We start from the raw sequence: 20,838 nt of genomic DNA on the forward strand, positions 1-20,838 counted from the left end.
AGAGGCTCAAATTCTACTTGAAGAAACAGACAAGGGAACATGATATTACACTACCGGACAGAATGGAATCAGTATAAAATACAGGTCAAGAAGGTGCTCTAAGAATGCAAGAGGCAAAGCAACTCATTGTGACAGAAAAGATCAGTCAAATGTCCATTTGTTTCTCTCCATCATGGGTACAGTAGAGCTACTCACTAGCTATTGATTAACTGAGGATTTTATACAATTTGATGAATCAGTATTCAATTCACTGTAAAAAAAAAAAAACCACCAAAAACCAAAAAAACAACCTAGAAGTTCATATGGCCAAAGGCCTGTCTGGAACCATAAGAATGAAGCCCCAAATTACATCTCTTCTTGGGATTGTTATCAATTCTTTAGCAAAGTACTAGAACACAGTAGCTGCTCAACAGTCACTGGTTAAATGCAGTTCACGGGGGCTTTGTATATGCTAAGTAAACCAGTTTTTAAGAGTATCGTTCATTATCAATTACTCAAGTTGAGTTCCACCAGAAAGAATGAATGCAGGGACTTCCTTGGTGATGCAGTGGTTAAGAATCTGCCTTCCAGTGCAGGGGACATGGGCTCGATCCCTGGTCCGGGAAGATCCCACATGCCGTGGAGCAACTAAGCCTGTGTGCCACAACTACTGAGCCTGCACTCTAGAGCCCACGAGCCACAACTACTAAGCCCGAGTGCCACAACTACTGAAGCCCGCGTGCCTAGAGTCCGTGCTCTGCAACAAGAGAAGCCACCACAATGAGAAGCCCGCACACCACAACGAAGAATAGCCCCTGCTCACTGCAACTAGAGAAAGCCCATACGAGCAACGAAGACCCAATGCAGCCAAAAAAAAAAAAAATTAAATTAAAAAAATCAATGTACTTAATAGCAGCAACAAAGAAAAAATTTAAAAAACAAACAAAACAGAACAAAAAGAATGAATGCACATTGTCAAATTTTACCTTATCCTGATTTAGATCCTACTACGAGAAGACCTTAAAAATTTCACAGGAAAAAAAAAGCAATTCTTCTGGAATTCAAAGGAGACTTGGCTCTAAGAACAAAACTACATAAGATACCTATAAAGGTCAGTCCTGTCTCTGAGGCTTCCTTCCTCCCATCCTCCACTCTCCCCAAATTCTGTTTTACCTTTCAAGTCACTCCAATTCCGCAGGTCATTTGTGTGACAGACTGGAGTCTTCTAGTCCTAAAAGACATCCGTGGAAGAGCCACAGGAAGTACTCAAGACCAATTATTTCCTGGAAGTACAACTAAACATTTATGCCAAGCCCAAAGAGTCATTTTTCACAGGCACTCTACAGCAACCAGGTAAATAATATTTAAAAAATGCTATTCAATAAGTTAACTTACTTAGTTTTATGTGTTTGTGGCTAAAATCTGTTCTCAACATGAAATCCATTAGAGTAATTATATTCAGGTTTTACTGTGGAAAATGTTAGGGTTTGGTAATGGCTCTTATAAATACACATTTATTTGTGTTACTAAGTAACTAATAATGTTGGCTTCCCCGCTAGACTCTAAGCTCCGTAAGAGTAGGACACTGACCTTCTCACCACTGCATCCCCAATGCCTGGCAAAATGCCCAGCATTTAGACGTTCAGGATATTTTTGATGAATACATGAATGTGGAAGACAGACTTTGGTGCAATCCTGAAGTGTTCTTTGCCCTGCGAACATAGTTATTACGGGTCAGGATGAACACACAGAAGATACACTAATCAAATGTTCACAAGGGGGAAAAACTAAGGATAAGGATTGGTTGAACTATGTGAAACTGCTGTTTTTGAAGGTCCAAAGAGAAAATAAGATAGGCATTTCACATAGCTCAGCGTAATGTGACTGCTTTGAAACTCTTCTCTCATTTCTCAACCAGCCTGAATTTATGAGACTAATTTAAATACATTACATTTTTAAAAGAGATCTATGTCTTATCTTTATAGATGAGTTTGAGAAACCAAGGTGTTTCCAAGGGGATGTGACAGATGTCTTCAAACGTTTGAAGGATCACTAGATGAAGAATCAGTTCTATATGTGCCCGATCCCAGGAGACCTGGCGTCAATAGTTGGCAGCTACGAGGATACAGTTCTCAGCTCAAAAATAAGAAAGTACTTTGTAACTCTCAGGGCTGTTTGGGTGATAACTTCATGACTGGAGGAATTCAATAAGTCTGAGAAACTGTTCGTCCTGTTGTAAAGGGGAATCTAAACTCCCTCTGAGGGCAACAAGATGACCTCAGGGGTTCTTCCATCTTCAGAGTTGACGACTTGGCTTCAAGGAACTCAGTGAGACCCGTCAACCTAGGTCCAGGTGTATTTATCTCTAAATGAATATTCCCTGTTCAATTATTAAGTAATTTGTGATCTAGAAAGAAAGGTATTATAGAACAAGGTGTAATTTTTCTAGAAAAGTGAAGTTGGGTCTAAATTGAAAGTAAATACTTGAGTACACAGGTCGAACTAGTATTGTCCTAAGCATAGTACCACAACCAACAGAAAGATGTTCTTAAAATTATGGTATTGGTGTTTTAAAAGGCTTTAGCTTTAAATACAAACTAAACAAAATAAAGATGGTTTAATTTTTGCATTAATTCCAAGGAATACGAGCGTGAATTGCGATTTATTTGTTTGGGTTACACTGTCCAATTCGCTTAATTTGGAGACAAATAGAGCAATGGTATAGCCCTGAGCTTGGTTCTTCCCTGTTTATTGAAGACCATACTCAGTTCAACAAATATTTATTGTGTCTCTACTATGTATCACAAAGGTGAATGCGACAATGCTTACTGCCCTCTAGGGGCTAACATCTCACCTGCTCCATGGTTTGACTCAATACTTCCTGAATGCTTATTTTGCACCGTTTAACACTTTCAACACCCCATAAAGTAAGTACTGTTTTTATTCTCATTTATAGATGAGAACTCTAAGATATGCAGAGTATAGGCTAAGTAATCTGTCCATGGTCATACAGCCAGTAAGAAACAAAGAAAGGATTTGAACCTAGGCAGCATGGTTTCAGTTTACAAGCTTAACCATTATATTATATTGCCTTTGACATGAAGCACAATCTTTCTTTTGCACAAAGGAGACTCACTGACCCAAGACTGACTGCCTATGACAGACATACATGATCTATATACGCAAGGCCTACAAGGCCTGTTTGTATTCATCCAATTTCAATTCACCTGGCATTTATGGAAAACCTACTGCACTTCAGGCACGACACTACGTGATTCCACAGTGACTATCTCATTCAACCCTAACAGCTTTGTCAAACAGATATTATCTCTATTTTAATGATGAGAAACAGAGGCAGAAGTTAAATGACCTTACTGGGTTCACACAATTAGTGACAAATGGGGCTGAGATGTAAACCCAGGCCTCCTGATTCTAAGTCTTGTGCTTTCAGTAGCTTTGTAAATGTCATTTTTAAAAGTGTACAAGTCAGTGGTTTTTAGTATAGTTACAAGGATGTACAACCATCACCAATAATTCCAGAACCTTTTCATTATCCCCTCAGAAGAAACTCAGTTCCCAGTAACGGTCACTTCCCACTCTCCCCTCCCCCTACCTACTGGCCACCATGAATCTACTTTCTGCCATTATGAATTTGCCAATTTTGGACATTATCTATGCATGTAATCATATAATAAGTGGTTTTTGTGACTGCCTTCTTTTACTTCAAGTTTCATCCTTGTGGTATGAATATACATAGGTATGTTCATCCTATGTGTCAGTACTTCATTCTTTTTTATGTCTGAATAATATTCCACTGTGATGTACTACATTTTGTTTATCCATTCGTCAGTGAATGGACATCTGGACTGTTTCCACTTTTGGGAAAATAAAAAATACTGCTGTAAACATTCATGCACAAGCTTTTGAGTGAGTAAGTTTTCAATTCTCTTGAGTATATACCTAGGAGTAGAATTGCTGGTTCATTTGGTAACTCTGTTTAACTTTTTGAGGAGTTTCCAAACTGTTCTCCAAAGATGCTGCACCATTTTCTCACCAGCAGTAAGTGAAGGTTGCCATTTCTCCATGTCCTCTCCAACACTTATTTTCCATTTTTTTAAAATAGTCATCGTAATGAGTGTAAAGTGTTGTCTCTTTATGGGTTGGATTTGCATTTCCCTAATGACTAATAATTTTCAGCATCCTTTCATTTGTATATTGACTATTGATATATGTTTCTGGAGAAAAGTCTATTCAAATCCTTTGCCCATTTAAAATTTTTAATTGTTTATTGTTGGATTGTAAGAGTTCCTTATATGTTCTGGATACTAGGCCCTTATCAGATTTTGCAAGTATTTTCCCCCATTCTGCAGATTGCCCTTTACTTTCTTGAAGTTTTTAATCTGATGTCCAATTTATCTATTTTTTATTTGGTTGCTTGTGCTTTTGGTGTCACACCTAAGAAACCACTGCCTAATTCAAGATCATGAAGTTCTAAAACTGGGCTTTCACTTTCTTCTCTCTCACAAGGGAGAGATATATAATCACAAGTTCCCTTTGCAGTTTTAAAAGAGCCTGACCCTCTATTTGGCATTGGAAAAACAGGCTTATTTTTACCGAGGCATAGGAACATTAGATTAAAATAATTACAGAATTCACAAATTTTCTCCCAAATTAATTTATGAAAAGTGACATTAAATAAATTGTGCCTATTTATTATTATCTTAATCATTATAATTATTGCAAGATATTTATATCAATGTTCTGAAAAAAACAATAGAAAATAATAATGGAAGTTTAGAACTCACGATTAAGAGAGAAGCGTTCGAAGAAGAGAGACGTTAGCATAGGTGACAGCTAAATGTTGAGGTGGCCTCCCTGTGCCTGCTGGGATTGGCAACCTGAGGGACAATACTTGTACCTCTAGCTAAGAGTAACATCTTCTAAAATTTGGGGACAGGGAAAAAAATCGTTTCATAACCTTGTTTCAAACTCCTTAATTATGTAAATGTACATTCAAGACTTTATGAAACAGTTCACCTACCGTTGGGCCAATGTATCTTGACTTTATTTCAAGCTATCTTTTCACAGAACGTAAAAGTGAGAATTTCAGAATCACTTGCTTCTCAAAGCCCACTCTTTTCTTTTTTTTAATTTTTATTTTATATTGGAGTAGAGTTGATTAACAATGATGTGTTAGTTACAGGTATACAGCAAAGTGATTCAGTATTGGATACAAGTATCCATTCTTTCTCCAATTCTTTTCCCATTTAGGTTATTACAGAATATTGACCCAAGCTCCCTGTGTTATACAGTAGGTCCTTGTTGGTTATCGTTTTATTTATTTTTTATTATTTATTTTTTTGTTGAGATTTTTTTTAAAATTTCTTTATATTTGGCTGCATTGGGTCTTCATTGCTGCATGCAGGCTTTCTTTACTTGTGGCGAGCGGGGGCTAACTCTTTGTTGAGGTGCGTGGGCTTCTCATTGCGGTGGCTTCTCTTATTGAGGAGCACAGGCTCTAGGCGTGTGGGCTTCAGTAGTTGTGGCATGTGGGCTCAGAAGTTGTGGCTCGCGGGCTCTAGAGCGCAGGCTCAGTAGTTGTAGCGCACGGGCTTAGTTGCTCCGCGGCATGTGGGATCTTCCTGGACTCGGGCTCGAACCCGTGTCCCCTGCATTGGCAGGTGGATTCTTAACCATTGCACCACCAGGGAGCCCTGGTTATCTATTTTAAATAGTGTGTACATGTCAATCCCAAACTCCCAATCTATCCGTCCCCCACCCACCCCTTTCCCACTGGTAACCCTAAGGTCGTCAAAGCCCACTCTTCTTCCACCACGATCCATGGGCCAGCCTCAGGGAGAATTTTAGGACTACCACTTATGACTGGACAAGCAGTGCATTGCTCAGCTACCGGGCATTTGAATCAAAGTCACTTTAGATTCATAGCAGGTTAGCAGACAGGTATTTTGGAGAACACCTATTTTTCTAACTTGAATACATCCACCAAAGGGGTAGGCAGTGTGGCAGTGGATGGGATTCCCAAACCTTCTATGCATTTGCAGGTAGTGTATCTATACCCTTGGCAGTGTACCCTTCAGGTCTTCAAGTTCTCGGGAACCAATGTGGGCCTTCTGGCTATTTTGGTAGCTGTCTGCTCTAGAGTATTCCCTTGCTTTGTCAATGTGGCAGTGATAATACCCATAAGCTTTAAGAGACATATACCAATGGCCTACAGACCACTGATCTTTGTGTGTCTGAATTAAAAGTAATGGCATCAGTGGTCACTGTAAATAATAATGATTTAAAACACACTGATTCCCCAATAGAAAAAGAGAAAAATATCACAAGTTACAGACGAAATTCAAATGACATTAAACTATGAAAAGCTCAATTTTACTAGTAATAAAATAAACTGAAAATTAAAACAGTAAGGCATTATTTTTCATTTATGAGACTGACCAAAATAAGGGTGCTGACAAAGGCAGGAAGAGTTGGCATTCATATGCTGCTGATGGAAGTGGATGGGCATCACTCTTTTGGGCAATACTTAAAACATCAAATGTACATTCCCTCTGATTCAGACATAACACTTTTAGGAAATTATTTAATTGAGTAGAAAGATGTAAGTAGACAAAGCTTTGTGTATAAGAATGTTTACTGCAGTATCGTTGGCAGCATTGCAATATTAGAGATAATCTTTATCTCCAAATACAATTTATTGGTTGAATTAAATTCAAAATTGAATGTATAGTATTTAAAAATGATATGCGCATATATACACGTGTGCATACAAGTGCATGTATATGCACATATACACGCATATATACATAGTAAAATAGAGAAAATGGTGGGCAGTGATTACTTCTGGGAGATAGGAATGGGGGAAAGAAGGATTCTGACTTTCACTTTATATACCATTGTAATGTCTGATGTTTTAAAAAAAAAAATCACCTCAGGCTTCCCTGGTGGCGCAGTGGTTGAGAGTCCGCCTGCCGATGCAGGGGACGCGGGTTCGTGCCCCTGTCCGGGAAGATCCCACGTGCCGCGGAGCGGCTGGGCCCGTAAGCCATGGCCGCTGAGCCTGCGCGTCCGGAGCCTGTGCTCCGCAACGGGGGAGGCCACAGCAGTGAGAGGTCCGCGTACTGCAAAAAAAAAAAAATCACCTGTAGCACTTTTGTAACTTTTTATAAAGTAAACCTATTAAGTTTATATTCCACTTCTGAACTGGAAGCTAGCCAGCAATGTACTTCAACTGTGTACTTACTGCACATTGAAAATATTTTTGTAAAGTGTTCACAGGATACCAGCTATTTTTCTTTGGGGCAAAAGTGGTTTTTGGCATATCTAACACCCGTGAGTTAAGGTACATTTCATAATCAGAAGCCAAAGAAACTATAAACGAGATTATTCTGTATATAACATGGTTGATATCTGCAGTAGATTAACGACAAACTTGGGACACTGACACAAGTTCTGAGCCCCAAAATATACACTGGAGGAGGGAACTTGTTTTTGTTGATAACAAGAGAAATGCATGGAAGCCCCGAGAAACAACAGCCTTTTTGCAAGAGTCCCTGAGCAGCACAGGCAGTTACTAGTCTCCATTTTAAAAGATTCAAATCTTCATCTAAGAGGAATCTGCAGATTTCAGCTTTTCTGGGGTGTTCATGCAGTTACCCAACTTCTTCAGCAATGGGAACAAACAAAATTACATTTAATAAACAGCTCCTATGCTCCACTGTCCTTCCAGAAACAGAAGGACACTGCGATGATGGTAGTAGGAGGTGAGGCCTCTGGGAAGAGCTTAAGTCATGAGGCTGGAGCCTCATGAATGGCATTAGTGCTCTTATAAAAGATAGAGATCCCCAGCCCCTTCCCCGACGCGAGGACACAGGGAGAAGTCTGAGACCTGAAGAGGGTCCTCACCTGACTATGTTGACGCCTGATCTCAAGACTCCCAGCCTCCAGAACCGTGAGCAAGAAATTTCCGCTGTTTATAAGATGCCCAGCCTGGTGTTATAGCAGCCCAAACAGACTTAAGGAACGCTATTCACGAGACCAGGTTCAAGTCCCGATTTTTCTCTTTCCTGTGGGCCTGAAGTAAGTCACATACTCTCCTATTTCTTTCTGACAATACCTAGGCCAAGTCCTTTCCTATGTTGACACAAGGCTGAAATGTGGTCACATGGGTATAAAGTGCTTTCAAAACTGTGAAGTCCTCAACCAATGGGAAAATATTTTAATACGAATGTGTAACTTCGTATTATTTTGAAGGTGGGAACATTTTCAAGGATGAGTCCAAGTTTATGCTTTTTCACTGTTCCGGTTTAGCAGAACCCTATCCTATTGATAAGGACTTCAATAAAACAGTGTTGTATCAAGTTTTATTATATGGTGACCATTGCGGGCCACTTCTGGTATAAAGGATATTAGACGTAATTCTTCTACGCTGGCACTCATAGATGATTTTATTAAAATAACATTTTTAAAGGGCAGAAAATTAAGAAACCATCCTATTTGACTTATCAGAGAGACCATCACAGAACAGACTGTAGAAATTCTTTACATCTTCTGCAATAATAAAATGAAACACTGCCTAAGCTTAGCAAAGACACTACTAAGAGGCAGGTATTTTGCAGGCAGGAAAACCTTTTATTTTAAACCACAAATAGTCAGCAGGTGGCCACAACTATCCATGTTTCATTAAAATCACATAAAACCTAGGTACAAAAGCACCACTGATTATTGCTCTAGAAAAACTGCATGAAAAAATCCAAATACGCACAGTAAAAACACCATAGTATGCACAGGACTAAACTTTTAAAGCAAGTGCATGGAATGCTGAATCAATTTTACAGACAGCTTCCAATATTAAATTGGTATTTATTTTACTCAAGGATGATGGAAATTTCCAAAAAGCATGACTACGAGAAGGTAAAATGTCCATCCTTATATATTTTTGTATGCCAACTAGCAGAGTCCTAAAAAATTAGCATTTACAAAATACTCGGTAAAAATAGCTTTTAAAAGTTGTCCCAAGAGGTACATAAAATCAACCCCAATTTTCATGACAGTTCATTCTCCCTCGTTTACAGATTCAGTTTTCTGTGCCTGTGGAAAAAGAACGGAAGACAAAAAAGATAGAGTTACTATTGAAACAACTGTAAGCCAAAGAAGATTCTACCCCACCGACACACACACTTCGGAACATCTGCTTTTTAGCAGCTCTACTGCAAAACCGGCTTCAACTCTGGGTGTAATACAGACAAGGCAGGAAAATAGGACACAAACACTTGGCTGCCTTTATTGCTTTCTGCTTTGCAAACGACCACGGAAGCTTTACCTGTGAGCTCCCTCGGTTCACGATAAAAAGAACACCACACTACTATCTGGTGCTAGTCACTGCAAACGTGCGGAATTTTCTACTGTACCCTTAACTCTCACTGTTTCAATCTGCCCCTTTACTGACAGTGTGCTGGGTGGGGTACCTCTGGAGGCTGAGACATTAACAGTTGAGCGAGAGATGTGGATCTGCAATAACATTACAGGCAATAAAGAGAGACGTTATGAACATGCGGTCGCCGGCTGAAGGATCGAGCAATTGCTTTCAAGACACTGATTCAATCAGCGGGAGGTATTTCGGGAAAGTACCTCTTCAGCTTTAGTGTCACCGTTTTCAGATGGTGCAGTACCTTCCTTTCCAGCTTCTTGCTTTTCCTCCTTCTCCCCTTTCGCACCTTTGTTAACCTTTGTTGCCAGTTCTTTCTAACAGGGGATCAAAGCACAGGGAAACGGAGTGTGTTAGACACGGTGTGATGTTGTGTAAACTCAGCCAGCCTCCGTCCGAGCAAAGGGGGAAACACAAGCAAGGCCAATGTGGTGGCTTTCAGGGGAAAATGGAAACCCGGTTCCCTTGAGCTTTGAGTGAGTTCCACTGAGGCTCCACGAACATGTAACAGGCAGCTTAGAGAATCCACTGGACTTTGATTTCCCCTCGTGTGTGTCTTTGGAGAGCACCGTCTCTTGCTAAAGTGAGAAGTGGCTCTGCCGTGGGGAAGTAGCAGCAGGCGGGACGTGGTGAAGCCAGGGCAGACCCAGCAAGAGGAACACTGCGCGTGGGGACCTGGGGCTTAAGTGACAAGAAAGCTGAGAAAGCGCTGACAAGGAAGGCCCAGAGAAAGAAAAATTCCTGATTTTAAGACCAAGCTGGGACTTCCCTGGAGGTCCAGTGGTTAAGACTCTGCGCTTCCACTGCAGGGGGCACGGGTTCGAGCCCTGGTCGGGGAACTAAGATCCCACAAGCTGTGCGGCACGGCCAAAAAGTAAAAAAATAAAAATAACCAAGCCACAGAAATGAGTTCCGCTTCCGAACTGCCTACTCATCCCATGATACATACACATCGTTTCAAAAAATTCACAGCAAGGGACGATGCTCTGAAGGGCAGGGTGCAGAAAAGCTATTTGGGGGTAAATTTCTTAATAGCCCTGTGCCGCAGTTTCCTCATCTGCCAAACGGGATACGTGTACCTACCTCATAGGGCTGATGTGAGGATCTATGCATAGGATAAGCGCCATGTAACTGTTTGCCGGTATTAATTATCTGCTGGTATTGACTATTATAGGATTATTATTAGTCCTCAGACTGACCTCCTCAGATCAGTTACGTGAAGTCTGAAGCCCCTCCCCACGCCTCCAGCTGTTGGCAGCAGTGTCGCCCCGGCCCGGGCTCACCCCTTCTGACCCCATCTGAACGGCCTGTTCTCGAGGCAGCTACCAAACCCCGCCTTGGACATGAGGCTTCTCACACCAACACGCTCTGACCTCCTTGGCTTTACGGACCAAACGGAAAACACACTCCCAGTGAAACATAAAGTTGTGCTCTCTGCCTTCGGAGAAAGCCTGTCTGTAGCTGGGGGAAGTTTTCCAGTCTGTACATTGAGCCTGGATCATAAAATGGGATCGTGCCTCGGATGACTCTGGGATATGGGATTATAATTTATTCACTGCTGAAAAGGCCAAAGTGGGGCGGGGGACCACCTCTTACCTTAGCAGATGTTTTTCTTGGTTTAGGTTCAGGTTTTGGTGGAGCTGGTTTCTGCAAAGACAAATTAAGTTACACAAATACTGAAAAAAGACAACCCTCAGCCCCAAAAGGAACAGCGACAAGACTGCTAAAGACAGTCCATTTTGACTATGATGTTCATTTCAAAAAAAATATGTCGTCCTATTTTCAGCATCAGGTAGCAGCAAAAAGACCTCCGCATTTCATAACTATTTTCATCCTGGGTTCTCAAGTGAATGGCAGGTGAGATCTGAAAGCCAACTCACTATTCCCCGGGCCAGAACGGCTCTCTGGAAACAGATTTAAGCTTCTGTGTCCCATGTCTCTGTACTTCCTCTTATCACAACACAGCAGCAAGAGGAACGACTCAGGCCCTTGGCCAAATGACTCGGTGAATTCAGTGACACCGGCCTCCCGAACAGTCTAGAAATCCTAGCACCATCACAGGCAAAAGCCCATCGGGAATAAGAGAGCTGCCTGTGAAGTGTTCCAAAGCCAGTTCCAAATCCTCCCACCTCCGATGCAGGTCTCAAGCGCTTGTTGAAGGTTGAGCTTCTTCCTACTTTCCTCTTCCAAGGCCAGCTCAAGGTGAGGAGACTCTCCTACCCATCCAGACCCTGGGCTCATTTGTCCCTAGAGCTTGTTATTAAGAACACAATTACAATGATACAATGTCCACTGTTAGCTCCCAAAGTTCAAGATCTTTCACAGACCCTATTAGCCAAAAAGCCAAGCGGGCAACTCTTTTTCTCTTGCCTCGTGTGGCTCTCCCCACTCCTGGGAGCACTGCCCACCTGTCCCGTGGCCCCAGGCCCCTTCACGCAGGGCTTCAGCCCGGCTGCTTCCTAGGGGTCTGAGATGGGCACATGGAGATACTGCGGAAGTGTAAACCTCTGGTTTTCTATAGCTACCTTAGGGCAAATATTTCCCTCGTTGAGTTAGGAAAAAATTACACTTCTTTCCTGGCACCAGGGAGAATGGTTTTTAAATAGAGAACACTGCCCAGAGTCCCTCTCTGCCCCACTGTGGAGAAAAAACACATGTTCCTCCCCAATACCTCCAGATGTTCAGGATCATACAGAACCTGGCCCTTTCCATCAAGGGCATAAACTGAAATTGTAGTCAGTTCAGTTCTGGAAGACTGACCATTGGACACTATTTTCAAATAAAATAAGAAAGTGGAGGGCTTCCCTGGTGGCGCAGTGGTTGAGAGTCCGCTTGCCGATGCAGGGGACACGGGTTCGTGCCCCGGTCCGGGAAGATCCCACATGCCGCGGAGCGGCTGGGCCCGTGAGCCATGGCCGCTGAGCCTGCGCATCCGGAGCCTGTGCTCCGCAACGGGAGAGGCCACAACAGTAAGAGGCCCGCGTACCGCAAAAAAAAAAAAAAAGAAAGTGGAGCTTGAAAAGTAGGGACTATTTTCCTTAACCTTCTGACCACTGTATATTTGTACCTTGCTCCCCACATCTATCAGCTTGCATGGCTCCTAAATTTTCAGGATTAAAAAAATTTTATTTTGGGCTTTGATATAGTGTATTAACATGCCCTTGTTTTCTCAATTTACAGCAAATGATGTCCTTTCATATTATTTTCTGTTAAGACAGGCCTTTCCCCCAAACTCAGCATTCGTGTTTTGATGGGACAGGAAATGATGAGGTTTTGTAGTCTGTAATCCCACTGGCTTCCAAGGAGGCTCTGCGTCAGCACCATGGGCAACGATGTCAGTGGAAGGTATTATATCGCTGGTCCCTGGTGCTCAGGAAACGCCTTATTTTAAAATTTGGCTTTTGACTTACATGATCTACGCCCTTGAAAGGCTAGATATCCATGGAATACAATGGCTTTCAGTATAATCTACAGTGAAAGAGTTAAAACTTAATTTCTCAACCACAGTGAAAATTATACCACTGGACAAGCACACCACCTTTGAGGGGTTCTGGCAGAATCTGGATTAACTGGGTACACACACGACCACACCTCCCAGGTCTTAACCTTCCTGGTAACTCTGACATTGCTTCCTACGTTGGGACTCATGTGAAACACGGGCTCAGCCAACCCAAACCTGGCTATACTTCTGAACTTGTGAATGGTCCCAATACCTGCTTCTTTTTTTTGTTTTTCTTTCAATGTGTGAAACAAGTTTAGCAAAAGTATATTGAGAAGAAAAGCCAGAAACTGCTATATATATTTTTTAATTTGTGAAACAAGTTTAGCAAAAATATATTGAGAAGAAAAGCCAGAAACTAGTATTTTTTTTGAAATTCAGAAACAAGTTTCCAATATCCATTTCCGCTTGGATTCCCTACACTGTGCCAGGCACAGATGTGGGCTGAGGAGGGAATCCATGCTTCCCTGAAGGTCACAGTAGCTTGCAGCTCCCGGGCTATCTAGTATCGGGATACGTGCCGTCAGCCAAGAGGTCAATGCCTTTCCCTCTGCGTGTCAGTGGGCAGTGCACATAAAGTAACACAAGTCCTCCACCAGAGAGGCAGGCTGCCCTGTCTCGGCAGAAGGAGTACTGGTGCGTGAGCAGGGCGGCAGGGATGAGTACTGGAGCCAGCCGGGAGCACAGCATGGTGACAAGGGCTGAGGCACACTCCTGGCCAAGGCTCGCTCACACCAGCCGGTCCCAGCTTTAACGACCTTAACCCGTGTCCTTTCCCTGGGCCTGGCCCACAGAGGGAGACCCCAGGTGGCAGAGTGGAAATCGTTACTTTTTCAGATTCTCTAGTTCTGAAGTGAGGCTAGAGCCTATGGATTCAGACAACCTTCAGAACGTCCTGACTAAGGTACGAGTCTTGGAGGGAGAACTGGAATTCTTGACTCCTTTAGCAGATCAGGTGTAGAATGGGAGGCTAGGACTTTGCTAACCTAATTCTCCATCTCAGGGATCCAGTGATATCAAACAGCCTCCTGGGCTCTGAACGCTTGCTAAACGGGCTGGCCACTGTTTTTCACCAACATGTCTGATCAAGTGAGCTGCTGGCAACACCGGTCAAAGTTGCTAGAAATTCTGACCCAGGTTATTTCTAAAAAGGAAATAAAAAAAGCTCAAGGGAAACACCACCTTCATCTTCCTTTTGCTGCTTTGCTCTGGACCGAGGGAACGTGTATTCATAAGAGCTAACAACAAAGGGGTCCAAAGTACTCACCGCCGACAACCTGGCAGACCGTCTGGTGGGCTACAAAGGAAACGAAAACAAAAAAAACCCATATGTTTTGGTGATTATACACAACCAGTTGAGTTTTAAAAATTCATTCTTACTGTCTTACTTTGTTGAAAGAATAGAATGCAGGAGTCCCGTTACCCTCCCCAGGTGAGCACAGTGAAACATACCCCCAAGTGCCCTGGGCACTGGAATATTCCAGAAGACGTGTTCCTAAAGAGGTGTAGGCTCACGGTTCAAAGAAATGGCCTTTTGCAGTAGAGGGTGGGGTGGACAAGGAAAAGGCAAAGAAGACACATTTAGGCTCCGACCCAAACTTTTGTGATAAAACTGGCAACAGGAGCACAGAGGTGCTATTTAAGAACCAGTCCAGTCTGACTCTTGTTCCTTACAAATGGAACTAAAGCTTATAAATTAATACTAAACGAGACTTATATAATTGTGCAGAAACCGAAATAGCAGGAGTCCCCTCCCTGGTTACTACATTAGAAAAGAGAATGACTCCAAATCTTAGGCAGTTAACAAGCAAGACTTCCTTTTACCTGTAACAAAATAAACACATTTATTTATCTACGAAATGCACACGTTGAAAGATGTAAATAATCATTTTAATAATCTCATCTTTTCATTTAGAAGTTTACAAATTTCGAGAAACTGGGTTGAGGCTGGTATTTTTCAAGGAAATCTTTTCTTCAAGGATGGTGCAAGTTAACAGCAAACGACATGGCAAAGAAAATTTCTAAGAGCAGAACCGTTCTAGGCATTTCAGAAACACACGTATAGAATCGATATTCTACTTCCCACCAGCAAAAGATGGCTCCCCGAGGGATTTCACTTTCTAAAAGTACAACTGCCTTTCTTTAAAAGTGTTCCGGAAGCAAATACTCCACACTTTGTCTGTTTTGTTCACTGCTCTATCTCCAGTAGAATAGTGTACCACCTAACATACAGTGGATATGCAAGAATACTGGCTGAAAAAAATAAACTCAAGCTTTTCCCTAATTTGCTGCCTTAGGCAGACTTTGCCTCATTACAATAGCTGAAATGTCACAAATAATCTTTTAAGGGGGTCAGCAGGAGCCTGGCTCAGGATTGCAAGGAATCATGGAATTCTCTTGTCAGTCTAGGTCAGCTGGTCAAGGCCAAAGTCAAAGAAATGCTTCTTGCCACCTCCACATCGAAGAACTTTCTCGCTGAAAATAGCTAGAGGAAGCTAAAGTCATCTTTCTTTAAACTACAGAAGGAAATGAAGGGCCAGAGCCCTCTGGAATAATTTTAACCTTGGGGTCGTGTGCAAAGCTGAGCTGGACTTCAGGCTGGTAGGCAGAACGTGCCGAGTCGGGGAGACTGTGCAGGCTACGTGTCGGCTGTGACGCGTCACTGCAGGGGTAAGGGGTGCACAGTATGGGAGGCGGGGCCTGGACCAGATGCTCCATGGGAATCACCGCGGCGTCTGCTGGATTATCGTGGGATGATTGGAAGCAATAACCATGCTGGGAACCAGAACCCAAATCCTGTAGTGCCTTTCCCAGGCTGGTTCATTGCAGGTGCTGGGTATCCCCAAAGAAGAGGCAGCATTATCACTTAAACCGGGCAGCAAGTGGGTAACCTGTGCTTCTTCAGTATGCTTTCCGGGCATGCTGGAGAACATCCTCCAATTACCAACCGGAGCTCAGCTTAACGCTTCTGTGTGGCTTCAAGAACCGCCCACACTGCCTCAAGAGGAAAGTGCAGCCGGCAGAGGAGGGCTCAGAAAGATGCCCTCTGAGAGGAAAATCGGCGGCCTCTCTGCTAAAGGGGGTTCAACAGGTCTTGTCTGAATCCCCCCGCCCCCACTTGGTGTCGCCCTGCGTGTGCCCGGTTGGCCTTCCCTCCCCTGTCTCCTATCTGTACCCCATCTGTACAGAACCCCCTTCTCTTGCACTTCCGTAGCGGGAGCCCTCAGTAAAACGTGGAGGTGAATGGAGTGGTAAGACACGCCAGACATGCAAGTGTGAGCCTGTAGGGTGCAATGCCAAGACCACTCCTCACTCACCATCCAGTTTGGAGCCTGAAAAGCGGCCAACAGGTTAACCATTACTTACAAGGGCTTCCCTATCCACCAACGAGCTGTCCTGAATAAGATCTCATTGAAGCGAAGCCAAATCCTCTGAAAAATCCCCCGCCCCCAACCCCGGTCCCCATCCCCCATCCTCCCCCTCCCCTCCCGGGGATTTCCAGAGAGACTTCCAACCAAGCCCTGCTCTGAAGGGCCTGCAAGCTGTTCCGATCCAGAAGACTCGCTACCTTTTCATAATTCAGGTCGAGTACAAGAGTTTCAAAATAAAAAGCCTAGGAAATTAATGCAAAAACAGAGTTTGCCTTTCTAGGCTGTCTAAACCAAGCCGTCTCTAAAAACCATGTTTTACTGTAAAATGATTTTGTGACTTCTTGCTAAAATTTACCAGCTCTTCTTTCTATGCTAAAAAAAAAGAAGACTTCTCTTAAACGTTCCTTTTCGGGAACCATCCTAAGAGATTTTCTTTTTCACTGCAGACACAGGAGGCTGAAACGAACCTTCACTCACAGTCAGCAGTACTGATTATGCACCAAGTGTATACACCTTCCTGGGACATTTCATCAGCTTTCACAAGCCTTCAATTCTATAAATGATTGGACCATATATACCAGATATAAAACAGACCAGACTGCTCTCTTTCCCTCTTTCAAACACTAGAATTCAAAGTATTCATTTAAGACTCAGGCTGTGGGGCAGAACTACTATGAATAAAAAGATAAGAAGAATTTCTCCTGAGAAACAACAAGGATTTACTGTAGCGCACAGGGAACTATATTCACTATCTTGTAATAAACTACAATGGAAATGAATTTAAAAAAAGAATACAGATATATACATATATGTGTATAACCGAATCACTTTGTATGCACCTGAAACTAACACAATACTGTAAATCAACTATACTTCAATTTTAAAAAAAAAAAAGAGAGAATTTCTCTCCATCTGTTGACTGTGAGTCCTCAGGAAAAGTGGCCAAAAGAGCAGTTCTAAGGGAAAAGATGAAGGTTTTTAGAATGACAGATCGCTAAAAGTTACAGAAACAATGTGAGGGTTTGTCACTGTGGTACACAGGTGCTGGGCACTATGGTATTATTCAGTAAGCATTTATTGATTACCTGGTAATTCCCCGGGTTGGAGGAAAGTACGGTGAAGGCTACTATGAAAGACGTGAAGTCTTTCACTTTAATGTCCTGGTTGCAAAAGCAACATAGAAGTCTAATCTCAATAAGACAAGATTCCCTGGGAGAGCTAGATGCAAGTAGAGTCACTGGACTTTGCTGAATACTGCTTGAAACATATGGGCCATTCCATTGGAATTCAGAAGCATATTTATTTTTATGAGATTTCTTAATGCTTCTGATCTTCACCATGTACCAAGCAAAGCCCACAAGTCAAGTTGCTTTTAACTTTCAAAAACAAATGAAGAGCTAATTAGAATTTCCCTTCTTTGCAAAACTGGGAAGTGAGGCAAGATGTGTATCAGGGCCTTGGCTGGAGAATGAAGACAGAGAAAAGGCACTGGTTGATCAGATTTTTTTTTTTTTTTTTTTTTTTTGGCTGTGTCCTGCGGCATGCGGGATCTTACTTCCCCGACCAGGGATTGAACTCATGCCCCCTGCATCGGGAGTGCGGAGTCTTAACCACTGGAACGCCAGGGAAGTCCCATGACCAGCTTTTTATCATGACCCCAAAAGGGGCTTGAGGATAGGGGATTTTGAGTCAGAAGACGCAGACGTCTTTCCTGATTCTGCAATTTACAAGTTGTGACACCTGGGGAAAATCACGTATTTCTCTGCGTACCTTGTTTGCTCTCTTCAAATGGGGATAATAACTCCCATGTGTTGACCAAAACAGCGCTTCTCTGACATAAATTACTCCCTCTCATTGCTTTCTTTTTCTTCATAGCAAATTTTCAGTTACTTTTTATTTACTGTCTCTTTCCCCCTACTACAATGGAAGCTCCATGAAGGCAGAGATTTTTGCTCCTTTTGCTCCCTGTGGAATCTGTGCAGCCAGGTGCATTCAAGCGCTCCCTGCATTTTTTGTTTGCTTTGGTTGGAATGTCTCTCTGAAAACGCTGAAAGGCTCTCTGCCCTCATTCCAGGGTGATTTTAAGGATCAGATCAAACAATGGAGGTGAAAGGGCTTTGAAAGCTGCCCAGCGTAATGACTGTAGCATATTGTTTTGGTCATTTATCGTCCGGATACTATACTCTGCACTATGCCCTTCAAATATCATGGAGTGGAAGATGATTTTCAAAAGGGGATCCCCCTTTGTAACTGCTATCTATTGGCTGTAGCCTAGGCTATGCACACTCATGACATAACTAGAAAATTCAGTCAATTCACTGGGGAAAAAAATCAATCAATATACGGTCAGACAGTTCTTACCCCAAAGCACACCAACTAACTGACCTTTTCCCTCTTCGAACAAATTTGCCTTGGTGTCCTGAAGGCAAATCACAAGTTTTAATCTGGTGTTGGCTTAACGGACAGGAAAAGAGTCTTTTCTAGGAAAGACTTTTGTTAGCAATAAGGTAATACATGGAATCAGATAAAATGTTAGAAGTAATAATGTAAAAATATAAGTAATAAAAGTTCTGGGGTAAAAGAATATGCATAAGACAGGTGTGTAAGCAAAAATCTTTTACATATATTCCAACCAGCCTGATGGTTTTTAGTGTGGAAGGGAGGGAAAGGCTGTTTTCACTATCCAAGACCTGCTGTGTGTGTGTAATGGTTTCTAGGTTTTCTGACTGTCAAAGCAACTTAAATAGCGGTCCCCGAGGAGAAACCCAAATGCATTCTGTGCCCAAATCTAAAAGCATTAAGGGGGTATTACACTCAGCCAACTGTCCTACAAACTGTATTTTGCCATTTTCAAGAAAATTCAAGCACTTGAACTTTGCTATGATAACATTTTTCAGTTGGTTCTAAGCATTTGTTTAGTGACCTGACTTTGGATCACCAACTTCACCTCCCAAACTCTATGTTAGACACTGAATACTGGGTAAAGGGATGGTGGGGACTTGGCTATCGGCAGTTCTGTTTGTTTTGCTTTTAAATGATTTCTTTACAGATTCCGTTAAGGATTTTCCATTCGGCAGAACGAACTTCCTTGTACAAATAGTGTGTAGGGGGTTTGTTATCATGACAACCTCTGAATTATTAACACAGTATGAGTCACCCAATCAAAGAATCCGTAACTAGATATTGTTTTTGTCTCTCCCATGACCCCTTTTAGGTTATAAGTTCAAGGATTCCACACACTGTAAAGCTCTGTGCAAAAGGGAATGGCTGTCATCACAGTTACCATCTCACTGGCTGCTTTTTTAGCTCATCTCCTTTTAGAAGTTCATGATACGACCACGGAAGGTCAAATGCAAGCATCTCTTCCTAGCTTTCTGGAGATTTCTGTATTTTATACAGAGCTTCTTTGACTTACTGTCTAACTATCCCAAACCCTAAGAATTTTCCTGATTAAAAAAAAAAAAAACTTTAATATTTTGACATTTTATGTATCCTTCATAGTTTTTGACTTTAGAGATGACTCCTTTTAGGCAAATATTCAGAATCCAAAAAGTAATCTATAGTTCACTCACCGGAGCAGAGAATTTATTAAATCAAGTCTTTCATTTCCTTGCTGTGAAAGGCCGACTTTGTTCTCCTTGATGAATTTACCTATTATCTCGCTCCTTGCCCAGAAGGAATTCTCAGTATCCCTTTTAACAGACAGCAGTGCCAACAGGTAGAAACATAAACAACATAGCAAGTGGAAAATGCCTCACGAGTGCCCCTAACTGAAATCTATCCAGGCTAAGGGAAGCTACACAGCTACACTTTTATCTCCGGTTTATGTTGTCTCAACAATCTGGTTTCGAAGAGTATTCATTCAGATGTAGACCATCATAACGATATTAAAAATTCCAGTTAATAACTAAATACAGGATGTCGAAGATACACTTACCTCCTGTTTAGTTACTTTGGAGCCATCCTTGCCCTCTGGATTTTCTGGAGACTAGAAAGAAAGAATTTCGGTGAATTGTATTTAAATTGGAAAATGCATATTAAAAGACCACATAAGCCAATGATATTCTGCAGGGAAAAATAAGTTTGTTAAGAGGATATGTTTCACACACACACACACACACACACACACACACACACACACACGCACACGCACACACACTGCATTTATCTGCATAACTGCTCTAAGATTATACCAGGAAGTATTGCAAGAACTGATCTGAGCCCCTGTTCTCAATGCACATTCACTCTAAGGAATTTTCATTGATCTCTTGCTGTCTGGTAAAGAACAGCGACCCAGTAGTCGGCAGCAGGGGTGCCTGGGACCCAACACATGTTCCAGTCACTTTGTTTCCCTAAGGTGAGAGCAGGGAAAACCTAAGCCAAGCGCAAAAGCGTATTTTCACCCCATACTCGCCTAGCTTTAATTTCTAGCCCATTTCTTGATACGACTTGATACATTTATCGTGAGTTCCTATTTTTCCATCGTCAGCTCCAGGCTCTCTCCCACACTCCCAGCCTCGGTAGGATGGCCCAGCGCCCCG

The 20,838-nt window shown here is 42.3% G+C and overlaps 1 protein-coding gene across 3 annotated transcripts in view; it reads right to left on the bottom strand.

Moving 5' to 3' along the window:
- Positions 1-8,608: 8,608 nt before the first annotated feature.
- HMGN3 (high mobility group nucleosomal binding domain 3) overlaps positions 8,609-20,838 on the bottom strand; it is a 31,621-nt gene continuing 19,391 nt past the window's right edge. Inside the window, exons 2-7 of one of the 3 annotated variants that reach the window (XM_024757410.1) lie at positions 20,235-20,285; positions 14,194-14,223; positions 11,024-11,074; positions 9,631-9,744; positions 9,468-9,510; positions 8,609-9,090 (exon numbers count right to left, since the gene is read on the bottom strand). In XM_024757410.1, the coding sequence (XP_024613178.1) occupies positions 9,077-9,090; positions 9,468-9,510; positions 9,631-9,744; positions 11,024-11,074; positions 14,194-14,223; positions 20,235-20,285 (303 nt within the window). In that variant the 3' untranslated portion in view covers positions 8,609-9,076. The other 2 variants (XM_024757411.1, XM_024757409.1) reach the window with 2 other exon arrangements.

The sequence above is a fragment of the Neophocaena asiaeorientalis genome, unplaced genomic scaffold (assembly GCF_003031525.2).
Source record: "Neophocaena asiaeorientalis asiaeorientalis breed wild unplaced genomic scaffold, Neophocaena_asiaeorientalis_V1.1 scaffold253, whole genome shotgun sequence".
NCBI lineage: Eukaryota > Metazoa > Chordata > Mammalia > Artiodactyla > Phocoenidae > Neophocaena > Neophocaena asiaeorientalis.